This window comes from Gobio gobio (assembly GCF_949357685.1).
Source record: "Gobio gobio genome assembly, chromosome: 13".
NCBI classification, from domain to species: domain Eukaryota; kingdom Metazoa; phylum Chordata; class Actinopteri; order Cypriniformes; family Gobionidae; genus Gobio; species Gobio gobio.
The window spans coordinates 34,250,710-34,266,433 of record NC_137106.1 but is presented as its reverse complement, the minus strand read 5'-3'; the positions used below and the strand labels follow the sequence as shown (position 1 = coordinate 34,266,433).

The following is a 15,724-nucleotide window of genomic DNA, read 5'->3' as shown; positions in this document are numbered from 1 at the left end:
GCATCGATCTATTTTCAACAGTGTTGCCATGAGCACTTATTATAAGCTACTTCGGGCCTGTTTTTCTTTTCTTTTCATAAAGTTGCTTATAAATATGGGCAGGTGGCTGTGTTTTATTGTTTTTGGACTTATTTACAGTCGTGTATTTGGACTAGCTAGTGATTAGCTGCCATAATACAATAAAAATTGACCACTAATAACAGATATCAAATCTCCCCACCTGCTGTTCAAAATACTGTACTTTATATGTGAGATCTTCAAACTGGGAGCTGCAAGCAAGTTTTCTTAATAAAATATGTATTTCTAAATCTTTCCTCCCTTGCAGTGTGCATATGTTCAAGAATAGTTTGTGTTTGTGTCCTAGGATAGAATTCAAAAGTGTTCCTTTTATATTAAAAAAATGTTGGGTAGAAAAAACTGCTGGAGAAAAATCTGACATTGGGTTTTGTTTGTGCAAGATGAACTGTTTATCACACTTCCTGAAATAACTGCAGGATAGCCAATGGCCTGCTGTTATCTCATGCATTATGACTGCTCTAAGCACTGTTGTTTGATAAACATCTACAAATGCAATTATGCTCTGAATAAAGACCTGCTTTGCTTGAAATTGTAGTTCAAAGGCACAGTAGCATATTAATCACGCCCTTCATCTTTTTTTTTTCTCTTTTCCCTAGGTGTAAAAACCTGATTTACAATGGAAAAACTGCTTGTCTGCTTGTTGGTTATCGGAATGGCAGTGAAGGCCCAGATCTGTCCGAAGCGCTGCATCTGTCAAGTTCTATCCCCCAACCTCGCAACACTCTGTGCCAAAAAAGGGCTGCTCTTTGTTCCGCCCAACATCGACAGGCACACCGTGGAGCTCCGGCTAGCTGATAACTTTGTCACCAGCATAAAACGAAAAGACTTGGCCAACATGACCAAGCTGGTGGATCTTACTTTGTCGAGGAATACAATAAGCTACATCACTCCACATGCGTTCGCAGACCTGGAGAACCTACGAGCCTTGCATTTAGACCACAACCGCTTGACTCGAATATCAAACGAAACCTTCAGTGGCATGTCTAAGCTGCATCACCTGATTCTGAACAACAACCAACTGACCCTCATCCACATGGGAGCCTTTAACGACCTACTAGCCCTCGAAGAACTGGACTTATCCTACAACAACCTGGAGACCATCCCCTGGGAAGCCATTCAAAAGATGATTAGCCTACACACTCTTAGTCTGGACCACAACATGATCGAATACATTCCTGAGGGGACTTTCTCCCTCCTACAGAAGCTCAATCGCTTGGACGTGACCTCCAACAAGCTCCAGAAGCTTCCACCAGACCCACTTTTCCAGCGGGCACAGGTTCTGGCCACATCCGGCATTCTCAATCCCTCCTCTTTCGCTCTGAGCTTTGGAGGAAATCCTTTACACTGCAACTGTGAGCTGCTGTGGCTTAGGCGGCTCAATCGCGAGGACGACTTGGAGACCTGCGCCACACCCTTGCATCTCTCTGGACGTTATTTCTGGTCCATCCCTGAAGAGGAGTTCCTCTGCGAGCCGCCCCTCATCACCCGCCACTCTCACGAGATGAGGGTCCTGGAGGGCCAGCGGGTGGCATTGAAGTGCAAAGCCAGGGGAGATCCCGAACCTGCCATTCACTGGATATCTCCCGATGGAAAGTTAGTCTCAAACTCGTCACGCACGCTGGTTTACAACAACGGCACGCTGGACATCCTGATAAGCACAGTAAAGGACACAGGCTCTTTCACGTGCATTTCCTCCAATCCTGCCGGGGAGGCCCACCAGACCGTGGAGCTTGTTATCATCAAGCTTCCGCACATTAGCAACAGCACCAATAACATCCAGGAGCCTGACCCAGGCTCTTCTGACATCTCCACTTCGACAAAGGCAGGTGCAAATGGCAGCAACCACACAGGCGACGCGAAGACCAGTCCCGATAAGAGGGTGGTTATGGCAGAAGCCACCTCATCCACTGCACTCATCAAATTTAATTTTCAGAGGAATATACCTGGAATACGCATGTTTCAGATTCAGTATAATGGAACATATGACGACTCTCTTGTTTACAGGTGAGAAATACTTTTCATTCAATCATGTTTACTTGTTGGTTGAATCTACATTAAATGTTTATCAATTTCTTGAAGTGGATTTCAAACAGCTATTGTTAGTCTTTTATTATTTTATTTGACTTCACAGACTGAAACTCTACATCCATTATTTAGACAAATCCAATAAGGACAATTAGATTAAAAGGACAACTTAAGTTGTATTAGAATTGAGCTTACAATACAGTGAACTTAGGGTGCGCACCGTTTACACGAGAATGTACTAAAAAATGAAAAAAAAAAAATATTTGTACAGATGACTACGTTATCAAAACGATCCCTGTTCACACGGTCTGCGAAAATTACTAAAAAACGATGTATTATGCATAGGGGTGCTCCGATTGATCGGCAACCGATCTCTATCGTTAGATAATCGATTTGGGATGATTGATCGGCGGTCTCTAAAAAGGCCGATCTCATGAACCGATCGCATGCTGATGACACATAAAACCCCGTGCCTGCCGTGAGAACTAGGGCATGATATGCAGCGACACCGTCTCATTCTCTTTCCGGCGCGGTTAAAATAATTATAATGCTGAAGGTGAGGTACAATTCATATTTCTATATTAAATAACTTACGCAGTCATTTGAAAACTTTCTGAGAGTTGCAAGTTCACAAACAGCGCGAGTGAATCACCGCGTGCGCGCACTCGCTCTCTCGCTCCCTTTCAAAATGCTCAAATGGCTTCACATCAGCGCATCGCATCTGCACTAAAATCGAGGCTGCACAGTTGACAGGATTTGCCACTGTTGACAGGATTTGCCACTTGCACAATCGAGGCAGTGTCGCATCGTCACTAAAGTTTATCATTTGCATTTATTTTTAAGCCTTGCCAGTGTTCAAACCATAGACTGTAAAAAAATACAGTTCAAACCGCTCAGCACTCACGCGCTCTCCAGACCGTGAGCGCGCACACACACACACATACACAGGCCACCTCACAAAAAGCTTGTGAGAACAAATTGCGCTGAAATGGTCAGATACACACAAATGTATGTATTAAATCCCCGTCTTGACGAGTATGCACGTAAACCCTGTCGTGACTCGCGAGTGAACGTTTGTGCAACTGCATGTAACCGTATCCGTGTTTGCTCTTAAGGTGACAGCTGTCGAATAAACTGCTGCTGTCTCTGAGTTTCTCTTTGTTTTGTGTTGTTTGATGAACCTTTATGAAACTCACTGCTCTTGAATGACTAACTTTTGCAACCTTAAGTGTAAGGATTAATCTAATTTAATTTATTCAGGAATACAGATTTCTTATTAAATGTCTTTAGTATTTCTTACCTCAATACTAATGTTAGACCTACCTGAAAATTTGTCTTTAAAAACAAAAATGCACTGCATGATCAAATATTTAGGTGAGATGATTATATACATTTATTATATACATTTATTTGGGAAAGATGGCCTACAGTAGCCTTAAGTTATCTCATTTTCTAAAATAAACACTTGGTGGTTCTTCAAGATCTTGACTCTAGCCTGTTTCTACAGTATTTTTCTCAATACAGTTAATGTAGAGTTAGTTTCATTTCTACAAATGGTGCAAATTCTGCAAGATTATAGATAAAAGATTTCCATTCCCCTGCCATTCTGTGATCGGCAGTGATCGGCAATCGGCAGATCATGATCTTGGTGATCGGTAATCGGTGAACGGCCCCAAAAATGCTGATCGGAGCATCTCTAATTATGCATGCCAGACAAGTAATTGGCAATGTCACTTTGTAAAGAAAGACTACGCATTTAAACGCGCATGCCTATAGACTAAACACGTAGTACACATGTGCATGCCGTCACCATTTTCACACATTCGTGTTTTTGTCGTTTACATGGAGACAATAACTATTTAATTTTCAAAAACTTGCATTTTGAAACCTGTATTTAAAAGTTTGCATTTTCAGGCCACCAAAACGTCATTGTCATGTAAATGAACGGCCAAGACGCATACAAATTTTTGCATTGTTTTAGATCTATAAGCAAAAGGGCCTCTACTATTGAAACTTATGCACCCCTTTTCAAATGCTGATTTCGAATAAGATTTTAGCATTTCAGATTTGTAATTTAGTAGATAATAGAATAGCAATGTGAAGTAAACATGAAAATCCCATCAGTATTTCTGATTTTGGACATCATCATTTTTATAATGTAAAATAATAAAGCACAAACATTTGGAAAGTAGCCAGATACATCAGTTTATGTGGTTTGAAATAATGAGATTGTAGATTGAAATTTAACAACTTAACAATAGACACTAGACATTAGACAAAACAATAGACAGTTAGACCATCCGGCAAAGAGAGAGCAACCAATTGGTTTTAGGGGCAGCTGAAAAAAACACAATCAATACAGATGCATGAACAAGCTGACTTTGGCCCTTTGAGACAACAGCAAGGTGTTAAAGAGGCCAGTTGCGAAAAAGGATCTTATATTCAGTACATTAGCACAAAAATCCATCACCAGTTTGTTTTGTTCTAATGGATGGATGGATCAATGCTTTTTGTTCATGTGAAATGCTAGAATAGAAATCCATTTCTAATTTTCTCTTAGATGAATAATACTGGTGTATTTGTGTGATTTGTTTTTGTATCCTGGGTTTTAGACTGTGCAATAGTTTTGTCTTTTGTGGTTGTGATCTGTCATAGTGTACCCTAGCCTTTAGTTTGTATTACTTTATTTTAAACGTTGTCCTTTTAAATGGTTTAAATTTATTTTATTTTCCTAGCTTAATATTCGGAGACAACTATAAGACATTTGTAGGTTTGATTTCCTGTAGGTTGATGTGAATCAAAATGTCACTATCAAAACATTGCTCTATCCCTGCCAACATGTCCATATTGTTTATTTGAGGGTCCCATATGGGACACATTTGGGATATATTTATAATTATTTATTTTTTTGCAGCTGATTTGGTTTACCATTTTGGGTAACTGCCATAATTGTTTAAAAATAAAAAAATATATATAATAATTTAATGTAAATAAAAATAAATGTGTCAATGATCATGGATTAATATTATGTATGTATCTACAACAACAAAAAAAATCTTACTGTGAATCCCGGCATTAGTCTCTTTCAGCTCCCTAGTTCAGTAGTCAGGGAATCCTTCCAGGGCACTGAAACGTTCGTTCCCTAAATAGTCCCACAATGCACATTTGGGTGGAGACTAGTAGTATAATCATACAAAAGACACCAAAATACACAAATTACAAATAACGTTTACACAAAAGAAAAAGGATCCTGATACCATCCAGTTGCCACCTGTAAAAGTGTATCTTGAATATCAATATCCCATGGGATAATTCAGCATTTGGGAAGGGGAAGGGGAAAAAAAGAAAAATACCAAGGAAAATTAGAAAGAATTAAATCAATCAAATGGAAAAATAACACAGACTAATCTCAACACGCATACACATACTCATACAAACAAACATACACTCAATACACGCGATGGTATCACACGTGCTTACAAAAGACGTGCTCACACAAACATGCGCTACTAAAAAACGCTGGTACGACTAACACGGTCATGTGCACTTGGGGGAAGCCCAACACCACAGGTCGCAGAGACGAGCCGCCACAAAACCATGGAGCATCGTGCATCTCAATCAGCTCCCTTGCTTCCTTGCTCCCGAGCTCGTGAATCAGTATATCATGTTCACAAAGTCCGGCACTACCGCACTGGTAAGGAGAGTAAAGGACACTGGCTCACTAGACATTGGGACACTGATGACTCTATTTCTGCCGTCGTGACAACGTCCTCATTCTATAACATCACTGGTATTTATAAACAACAGCAGAGCTGATATCTTTCTGACATTAACTATTAATGTTATTTAAATTACATTATGACAAATACTTTGCTTGTTACATATACATGCAACAGTTTAGCCATAAATACATTATAAATGTTAGCTAGATTATGTTCATTACCTGTCTATGTTTATGCTGAAATATAATAAAATAATGGGTATTTTTAAAAACATCTATTGCATGTTATTGTGTGGTGAGTTAGCTTACATTATTTAAGTTTCGTGCTTTAGAACTTCTGTTAAGGGAGCCCCATTTAGAGCCCATATAATGGGCCCCACTTAGAGCCCACTATGGACCCATCATGTGCCCCTATGGGTTAACATACATGGGGGCCCATGTGGTGCCGATGGACAAATTTCCATGGGCCCCATTTGGGTTGCCCATGCAGGGACCAAATAACAGCCCATCAAAAACCCACATGGGGCCCACGTGGAAATGTTGGCTGGGATTAAAGCATCCTGATTTAGCAACATTGGCCAATCATTAGTGTGAGTTTGGGGTGGGACTATCTGTTTAACCGACCAATGACGAATGGCACTCTATTCCTACTGAAAGATACAGCGGAAACCAGCAAATGCTGGTCTTAGCTGGTCTGGTTTGATGGTTTAAAGAGGTGTGGGCTTTTGGAAGACAAAACACAGAATAAAATCTATGGACCTCTTTGATTAGGATTAGCAAGAGTGTCTACCTAGAGCCTATTAAAGTGTAAAATTGAATTATCATTATAGTTTATGACTGATAATATTCAAAAACCATTGTGTGGGTTAGCCAATCTGTTTTAGTGCTATCTCGAACAGTATTTCCTTTCACGTATGCTGTACTCATTAATACGTTCTCATAATTACGTTCTTTGCAGACTCGCTTGGGGGAATCAAAGAGATTCATTTTTTGGCTTACTTTATCTCAATGGGCTGCTGTAAATGAGCCACAGTCGGCTAATTACAATAACACACACTGGCCATGAGCATTCACGTTCAATGAGACACACTGCAGTAGCAAAGCCATTACCTCATCATTTGTGTACAGAGCACATTGTGTGGGAAGCTCTTTTCACAAACGATGAGAATGAAGCCCACAGAAAGACTACAGATACAGCTCAACCTATTTTTTTTACAAGAGAAGCATCTGGCTGATACCCCATGTTGTTATCAAGTGCTCCCTACTCTTAACACATTTAGCAACAGACTGGCCTCAATGAAACATAGACTATAATCACATTTTCGCCACAAATACAGGGCCAGTAGAATTTGTTTCTGCGATAAAGCTGCAGAAAAGTGCCATGAACTTAAACCCCTTTTCAAACCTGGGGTTAAGTGTCTTATTCATGGGCACAAAGATGATGTATGTTCTCTTGATTATTGCCGTTCTGAAACCTTCCGATTATCACTCCTGAGCTTTAAGTAAATATGAAATGTCATTCATAATTCAATCTATCATACAAAGTATTTCTGAGTTATACAGAATATTCAATGAGAAATTGATTGGATCTTGCAATGCAGGCATTAAGTAGTCTGGTGTAAGAGGGGTTTGTGATTTCAGTCGAAAAAGAAGGTCATTTCACAGGAGAAACATTTAGATAAAAGATTATGAAGATTAATAGTTTTTGCTTTGAAATAAGGTGCACTGACGATGAATCATGCATACTAACACCAGGAATGTGTGTTAAGGAAATAAATATTTAATTTTCACCACCTATATTAGTAAAAAAAGAAAAGTTTATTACTTGTAATTTTATTTAAACCTTCAAAGTACAGAGCATATATTTCTCCATTCAGCATGATACATCTACCCTGTTAAAAAAAGCTATATTTGTATCTGTCTTACTGAACTAACAAGTATCATGTCTTTCTTTTTTTTTTACTTTAAACTAAAAAAAAAATCAGTGTGAAATAGTGGTTGCTCTGACTAGTCAATTAGTTGACTTTAATGCTCTGCTATGACGCTTTAAAGGGTAAGGTCACCCAAAAATGAAAATTCCGTCATTAATTACTCACCCTCATGTCGCTCCAAAACCATAACACCTTAGTTCATCTTCGGAGCACAAATTAAGATATTTTTGATGATTCTTCTTGATGACAAGAAGAAAATGTTAAATATTATTGTTATTTTTGTTTGTGGACTATTTTAACAATGTCTTTACGGTAGTTTCTGGACCTTGAACGTTGCAAGGACGTTGCTGCCTATGGGTGGTTCAGAAACCTTTCATATTTCATCAAAAATATCTTAATTTGTGTTCTGAAGATGAACAAAGGACTTGCGGGTTTAGAACGACATGAGGGTGAGAAATTAATGACAGAATTTTCATTTTTGGGTGAACTAACCCTTTAAGGTTGACATCGACTAGTTGCTGATCATGGCCTATATAGGGTGCAACAGGATAAGAAATCTTTGAAGTCCACTTTTACGCTTCATTTCCAAACAGTTAAAAGGACAAATAAATGCATACTCCACAAGATATGTTTGATATACCATCTTGATGCTTAAAATTCATAGGGTGAATGCACGTTTTAAACAGCTTATTGTACATGTAAGTTAATTTCCTAGCTTAGAAACTGAAAAGTCTTAACATACTATATCTTTTTTAGTAATTAAAACCCACCGCTTCACTATTAGTAGAGCGACGCTTCCAGGTAGAATTAATTCACATGCAATCGCTCTCTCACTAATGCATTCATATAAATGGTAATCTTTACTGGTAATCTTAACGAACATAAATCTGTGAGAAATATAATGACCCAAAGACAAAATAACTGATAAAAACGAGCTGTTATGTGGGAGCAATAGCCTCATGGGCAGCGCTGTGTCATATGCCATAGCTGTGCACAAGGCAACCCACATTCGAGTCTCAGCTCGAATTCCAGGCTTATTTGTTCATTAATGACATCATCAGTGACTAGTTGGCATCGACTTGACTGTTATCACACAAATATCGACTTTAAAAAATCAGAAGTTGTTCAACCCCTAGTGTGAAATGTGATTGCTCTCAAGGATGAATGACCATAGCTGTGGCCAGAGTTAAACCCAAAACGGTTCATGTTATAACCCTAATTGAAGGCGAATCTGGCTTGAGATGATCAGTGATTAGTCTATGAACAACTATAACATCATCAAAATGGTGAAAAGGGATTGTTCTGCAGTTTGAGCATTACAGTTACTTTGATGAGAAATCCCCTGCTCCTCTTTTTCAAAGGCCAATTAAGTAGTACTTTGTACCATTAAATATTAAAAAAATTAAATATAGAAACTTTCTACTTTGGCTCTAGCACGAATACTTAGCTGAATACTTTGACGTTTAATTGGTATGATTTTGATGTAGTATCCATACCCATTTGCCAAGCATTGCAAACTTTTCAATGTCTTCAAATTAACAGTGCCAACTGCCTGCTAGTATCAAGAAACTCCTCCACAAAGAGGAAACATATTGTGACACTAATAGAGTCTAGGCAGTGTGCTAATTAGATGTTACATTTTACAATGAAGCATCTAGAAATGGGAGGATATATTCACTGCATAAAATTAGTACTTACTCAAACGGTAGAACGATGCAAATATTTTCAGCCATATTGTGAAACATGACCCTACCAGCTAGTCTCTTGACACCATTAAACACACATTGAGTTACTTAGAACAACCCTGCAATTAAAATGCTCTGTTCATTCATTTGTATGTATGACAACGGACGCTCTCACCCAGCATACTGAAACGCTCTGACCGGCTGGGGCGTGAGGCCGCTTCTACTGAGAACCTTTGTGCTCCAAATCCAGTCGGTTTGCATGGGAAATCACAGAGCGCTTTTCAGCGGGCTGAATGAGCTGAATGTTTGCCAGGCTGCAGAGGAGACAGGTGGGGCGCGTGGGGAAGGATGATAAGAGATGCCATTGTTCACATCTGAAGTGAATGGTTCAGAGAGTGATAGCAGACCCCATACTCCTGCAGGTACAGCAGGACTTCTTGTAGATACAGCACCAAAGCAGATTTAGCCTTGCTCCAGACTTACGCTCTCTAGATTATGTGATTAAACATGCCTGCAGCAGCAGAGTAAACACGGAACAGATAAGAGATAGTCCTGATATCACAGTTTGCTTTACGTGTTTATTGTAACATGCTCAGAATGGAATAATAGGTTCTCCACATGTTCCGTGCCTGAGTCTGCTGCACAAATGAAAATTCAACTTGAATATTAACATATTTATCAATATCTTAGTACTAGTGTATTCCTGTACAGATCCCTCGAATGTGAAATCCACTTCTCTATCCTGCTCTCTGCTTAGTTTATGAAAATTGTTTAATTCATGTGGGATTTGATTTGAGAAAACAAAAAATCACGAACATGAAAAAACATAATACCTCTAGACCCCTTGAACTAATGTATTTTGGTAACTTCGTTAATGTTTATGTCAACATTTACTAATACATTATTAGAATCTTGTTAACATTAGTTAATGCACTGTGAACTAACATGAACAAACCATGAATGTATTTTTATTAACTAACGTTAAAAAGATGAACAAATACAGTAACAAATGTACTGCTCATGGTCAGTTCATGTTAGTTAATACATTAACTAATGTTAACTAGTGAAAACTTATTGTAAAGTGTTACCCATATTTTTTTTGCAAATTATGTATTGCTTACCCATTTAGAGGACTTTGATCCTATGAAAGCTCGTTTCCTCCACAGAATAAAAAAGGTTATTGTGACTTTTTATCTCGCAATTGTGATTTTTTTTAATTGATATGTTTTATCAGCAAGCATTTTAAAAAAGGATTTCTATTTCAAATAAATGCTGTTCTTTCAAAACAAACTATTTAACAAAGCATCCTGACATTTTTTTTTTCAACATTGGTAATAGAAGAAATGTTTCTTGAACATCAAATCAGCATATTAGAATGATTTCTGAAGGATCATGTGACACTAAGGGTGCTTTCACACCAGAGTTCGATTGATTCCCCCCTCCCCCTGCCCCCACTGGACAGTGTTCATATTATATTATTTAGGTTCGAACCGGAGTTCGTTTGCGTCATCAAAGCAGCAGCTGTTTACCCGGTTGCTTAGTAATGACAGCGAGCGTGAAGGTGACGAAATGCATAGCGTTGCTCCCCTCAATTTTATATTTTTTTGTTTTTGAACCATTGGTTTTGTTTCTAAAGCTTCAGTACGTAATGGCACTTGCATCTATCTGCCGCGAATGTACTGCAAATGCTCTAAAGAACGCTGATGGTGAGCAGAAATGAGATCTAGCTGATCTGCTTGCAGTGTGTCAGTCACGCTTGCCAGGAAAATGAGTGAAACTCACCCAAACACACAGTTTTATGAAATCATACGTCATTAATAGCGGTTCACTTCCACGATTTAGTACGATTGCATTCACATCAGCAGCGAACCGTACCGGAGTTCACATGAAACGTACCCCATACCACCCTTTTTAAATGGACTCGGGTACGGTTCGCAGGTGCGCACCCGAGTTCGGAAGACAACGCTCTCACATCATCCAAACGAACCGAACTCTGACGTCAATCGAACCCAGGTGCACACCAAAAGTGCTAGTGTGAAAGCACCCTAAAAGACTAGACTCATTGGAGTAATGATGCTGAAAATGCAGCTTTACCATCACATGAAGTAATTACATTTCAAAATATATAAATAGAAAACATTTGTTTTAAACAATGTTTGTTGTAACAATGTTTCATAATATTACAGTGTTTTTTTTTGGTTTGTTTTTATGTACTCTGTGAACTTAAGAGACTTTAAAAAAAAATCTGACCTCACACTTTGAATGATAGTAAATAATATTACAACAAAAGGGACTCAATGTATGTAATTATGGGTAGTAGACAAGCAATCACACGCCATGATCAATTAAAAAAGACAATTTTTTTATTTATTTAGAGACGATGAAAGTTTTTTTTCAGTTGAGTATGCATTTGTCACACTGCAGGTCTGTTTAAGCGACAATGACAAGTAACAGTACCTAAAATATTTTTTTTTCTTATACATATATGTAGGAGATTAATCTCTCAGGGATACTGCTGGGCTGAAAAGGATGTAAATTAAAATTTAGCATGAATTGGTACCACTCTTGAGGTTGTTCAGAAGCTGTAAAGCAGTTTAATAAATGTATGATGAATGAAACATATCATGTTTTATTCTAACACTCTTCTTTTCTTCACCCACAGAATGATTCCCCCAACGAGCAAAAACTTCCTGGTGAATAACTTGGCTGCCGGGACGCAGTATGATCTGTGCGTGCTGGCAATTTACGACGACGGCATGACCTCCCTAACGGCCACACGGGTTGTAGGCTGCGTGCAGTTCACCACAGAGTCCGAGTATTTGCGTTGCCATTTCATGCAGTCACAGTTCTTGGGCGGCACTATGATCATCATCATCGGGGGCATAATCGTGGCCTCCGTCCTCATCTTCATCATCATCCTCATGATCCGCTACAAAGTGTGCAACAGCGGCAATGCCGCCAAGGGGACCTCAGTCACCGATGTGCACTCTCAAACCAATGGGGCGCAGTCCCAGGGCTGTACCGTCACGCCGTCTGCGTCAAAACAAGGTGCTTTGAGCTTGGAGGCCGGCGAGGGATGCCAAAAGAGCTCCGCCGCGCCTCTTCCTCAACCTCCAGATTCCCAAACCCAAACCTCAGAGACCTCCATTCCAGACTGCTCCACCTCCACCTCCCTGGTATGCCAAAGCTGGACGACACCCGGCTCTTCAGGGTCACTAAAGCCAAAGCGCAAACCAGCGCCAAAGCCTGTCCCCGCGGCCAGCGCCGCCGAGCTCAAAGTGGAGGCGCTACCCAACGCAGAGACGCAAAACACCAACCGAAACAACTCCACTGCCCTTCAGCAGCCAACCCCAACCCCTCCGCCCCCATCCCACTTTAAAGACACTCCAATTTTAAGGAGGGCACGTCCGTCTTCGTCCAAGTATATGACTCTGCCCGTCGAAGGAGCACGGGCTAAACGTAGGTACTCTTTGAACGAGAACCAGTCAAAACATCACTGCTATATTGGCTCGCAGAAGCTGGGGAACGTGTTTTGCAAGCGGAGTATGTCCGTTAACGGAATGCTAGTCCAAATGGCAAACTCGAATCTAGACAGCGAGAAAACTGCGTTTTCCAGTTCAGAGTGGATTCTAGAGAGCACCGTGTGAATGTACGACTGCCTGGAGACTAGATGGAGTGCCTACATCTCATTGTGTACGTGCGTTTGAGTGTGTGTGTGTGTGTGTGTGCATAGGCACTCATAGTATATAAATGTGTGTGATCGTATGAATGTGCACGTTTTGCACCATTTCTTTTGTTTCCATCTGCAAATCATATTTTCTGCTGTCTTTTTATTAATGTTTTCTGGAAACCCATGGATTTCTCTGGATATTTGCTTTGAGGAAGGTGCTAGCCGCTCATAGCCAGATCCATCACCCAAGAGACACACACCTCCATCTTCACTGCACACGGTGAGCATCACGGTTAGAGGAAAGCATCGGTGCCTTCCTGTGTCCTCTTACCAGGGGCTCCTATTGGATACGAGCTTTGTGTCAGTTACACAGATAGAAGGAAACATAAGAGATTTCACAAAAAAGCCTTTCTATTCAAGGAAATGACATTTCCTGCATATTATAGAGAAACTCTTATAAAAAAACAACAACTATATAAGGACTTGATACTGGGACCTGTTATTAAATTGATATTTTTTAAAAAATCTAAGCTTTTTCTTTTCAGTGACATTAATTTTGCCTTTGTTTCAAGGCACACAAAAAAATCCATGTACAGAAAGACGACATCTGCTGTGTTCTTATGTTGTGTAAAATAAAATAAAAATTAAACTATTCCATTTGTGTCGTTATGAACGCGAAACAAATATGATGTTGGAAGATGTTTTGTAAGTACCCATAATGCTTCAATCTGAGTAATACACCAAAAAATAGAGGGATGTTTCAGGTATTATGGGATGGAATTGTTGGACCTGTATATTTATACATTTCATAGCCATTTTCATTGTTAATATATGATCTACTTGAACTACAAAAATCTTCTTTGATGCTATGACAAATGGTTAAATAGTCCTTTCCATGAACAACAAATCAACCGAGTAGGAATAAACACCTCTAAAATAATGCAAAATAATATACTGAACTGATAACATTTTTGGTTGCACTTTATTTTACAGTATGAGCATTTACGTGCATTTACATAAGAAAGCATTATTTTACATGAAATTACTTTGTGTACAGTGTAGATATAGTAGTGTGGTGGTGTTTTTAGCCTGTTAACATCACTTGGCTGAGATTAAGCAGCGTTTTCGTCAATCCAATCACAAGTGGATGACGCCAAGTACGGATGCAAATGGGGTCTAAAAGGTTTTGAGCTTGTCCACTTTCAACCACCTACAGAGGTAATCGAAAACACATTCGACTGGATTGCTTTCGTGGTGTAAACACTCATGTGGTCGAATGCGTTCGAAAAGCCACAAAGCCTGCCTACTTACCGCCAACTAACCCTAATGCGTAAACATTATGGGAAGTGCGCTAGCCAGATGGGATTTGAAGACCCAAGTTTGATTTGAAGATAAAAAAAAAGCACCAAGCACAATGTTCTCTCACCATTCCTGATTTTAACACGCACTCACAGCGTTCGCCGGTGGTCTTGCGGTTGTGAGAGCAGAAATGAAAGCTGCTGCTCTCCAGATGTTTTTCTGTTGTCTCCTTTTGCGTTAATATGTAAATTGTACAAGCTCGTCTACTTGTGATCCGATCAACCAAAATGCATCTTAATACCAGATGTAAACAGCCCCAGTGTGAGCTCCAATCCAGCTCAAGGATAATGTGAGAAAATAATCACCTTGGTAACAGAACCTAATTCTCTATGGTTCATCATTCATTAAAGCATCTGCATTATAAAACTATTAAGATGACACTGCATCACATCATTCACACACTGGCCTATGAGACATGTCAGGAATGTGTGCAAAGAATGTTCGTAATTTTAATAAAATGATATAAATAGAGAAGTGACGCTAACATCTTAAGATATTTTAAACAATGAATTACCCCCTAAGTCTTTTTCACAGGCTCTGATCAAAATTAAAGCTGAGGATTGCCAGAGTGAATTGACAGCTGTATCTGATTCAAGACTTCCTGAGCTGTTATAGAAAAATATGAAAGACATATTTGCTTTGGTAGGTTTATAGAAAAAGGTCCTTATCAATGTTCAAACAAAACCTTACAGTTGCTTGAATGCTTCCTTACAAAGGGTCAGGTGACTTAGAGCGACAGAAGCTGAAATAAAAATGTCCTTGCTGTGGCCCCTTTAAGCCCTGGATTCTTAATGGTAAGTAGCTTTAGGAAGATCTCTTTGACCACATATAGTTTCCGTTTGGCGGGCTCCAGAGGCGTTACGTCCCTCTTCAGCTTTATTGTCTCATAGGGAGACTCACAAGTTAAAATGCCCATGTGGATCTGCCATAAAGATTTAGCCAAGAGCACTGACATTTTAACAACCCTCACTCCACTTTTTCTGTCACAGGTCTTTAATCGGCATGTGTCAGCTCATTAGAGGCAAGAGTAAAGGCGAACACACACAGTTAACTGCAACTCTTTTGGGGGAAATTAAAGCGTAATCATTATTTACCATTTTACTACGTCTATTCAACGTAGGTACAATGAGCAAATTTCACAATTTTAAAATTGAATAAAATGTAAATACAGGACCTTTACTATTACTCATAATAATGAACTTTATGGATATAAAAACATAATTTACAAATTTGTATACATTACAAATTGTTACAA

At 39.3% G+C, this 15,724-nt stretch overlaps 1 protein-coding gene across 4 annotated transcripts in view; it reads left to right on the top strand.

Moving 5' to 3' along the window:
* The window catches only part of lrfn5a (leucine rich repeat and fibronectin type III domain containing 5a), a 74,066-nt gene extending 60,190 nt beyond the window's left edge, over nucleotides 1-13,876 (top strand). For 2 of the 4 annotated variants that reach the window (XM_079832452.1, XM_079832450.1), the window contains 2 exons: nucleotides 675-2,082; nucleotides 12,103-13,739. In XM_079832452.1, coding sequence (XP_079688578.1) covers nucleotides 695-2,082; nucleotides 12,103-13,087 — 2,373 coding nt within the window. In that variant the 5' untranslated portion in view covers nucleotides 675-694 and the 3' untranslated portion in view covers nucleotides 13,088-13,739. Of the gene's footprint in view, nucleotides 1-674; nucleotides 2,344-12,102 lie in introns of those variants that run through there. The other 2 variants (XM_079832451.1, XM_079832453.1) reach the window with 2 other exon arrangements.
* Nucleotides 13,877-15,724: the final 1,848 nt, after the last annotated feature.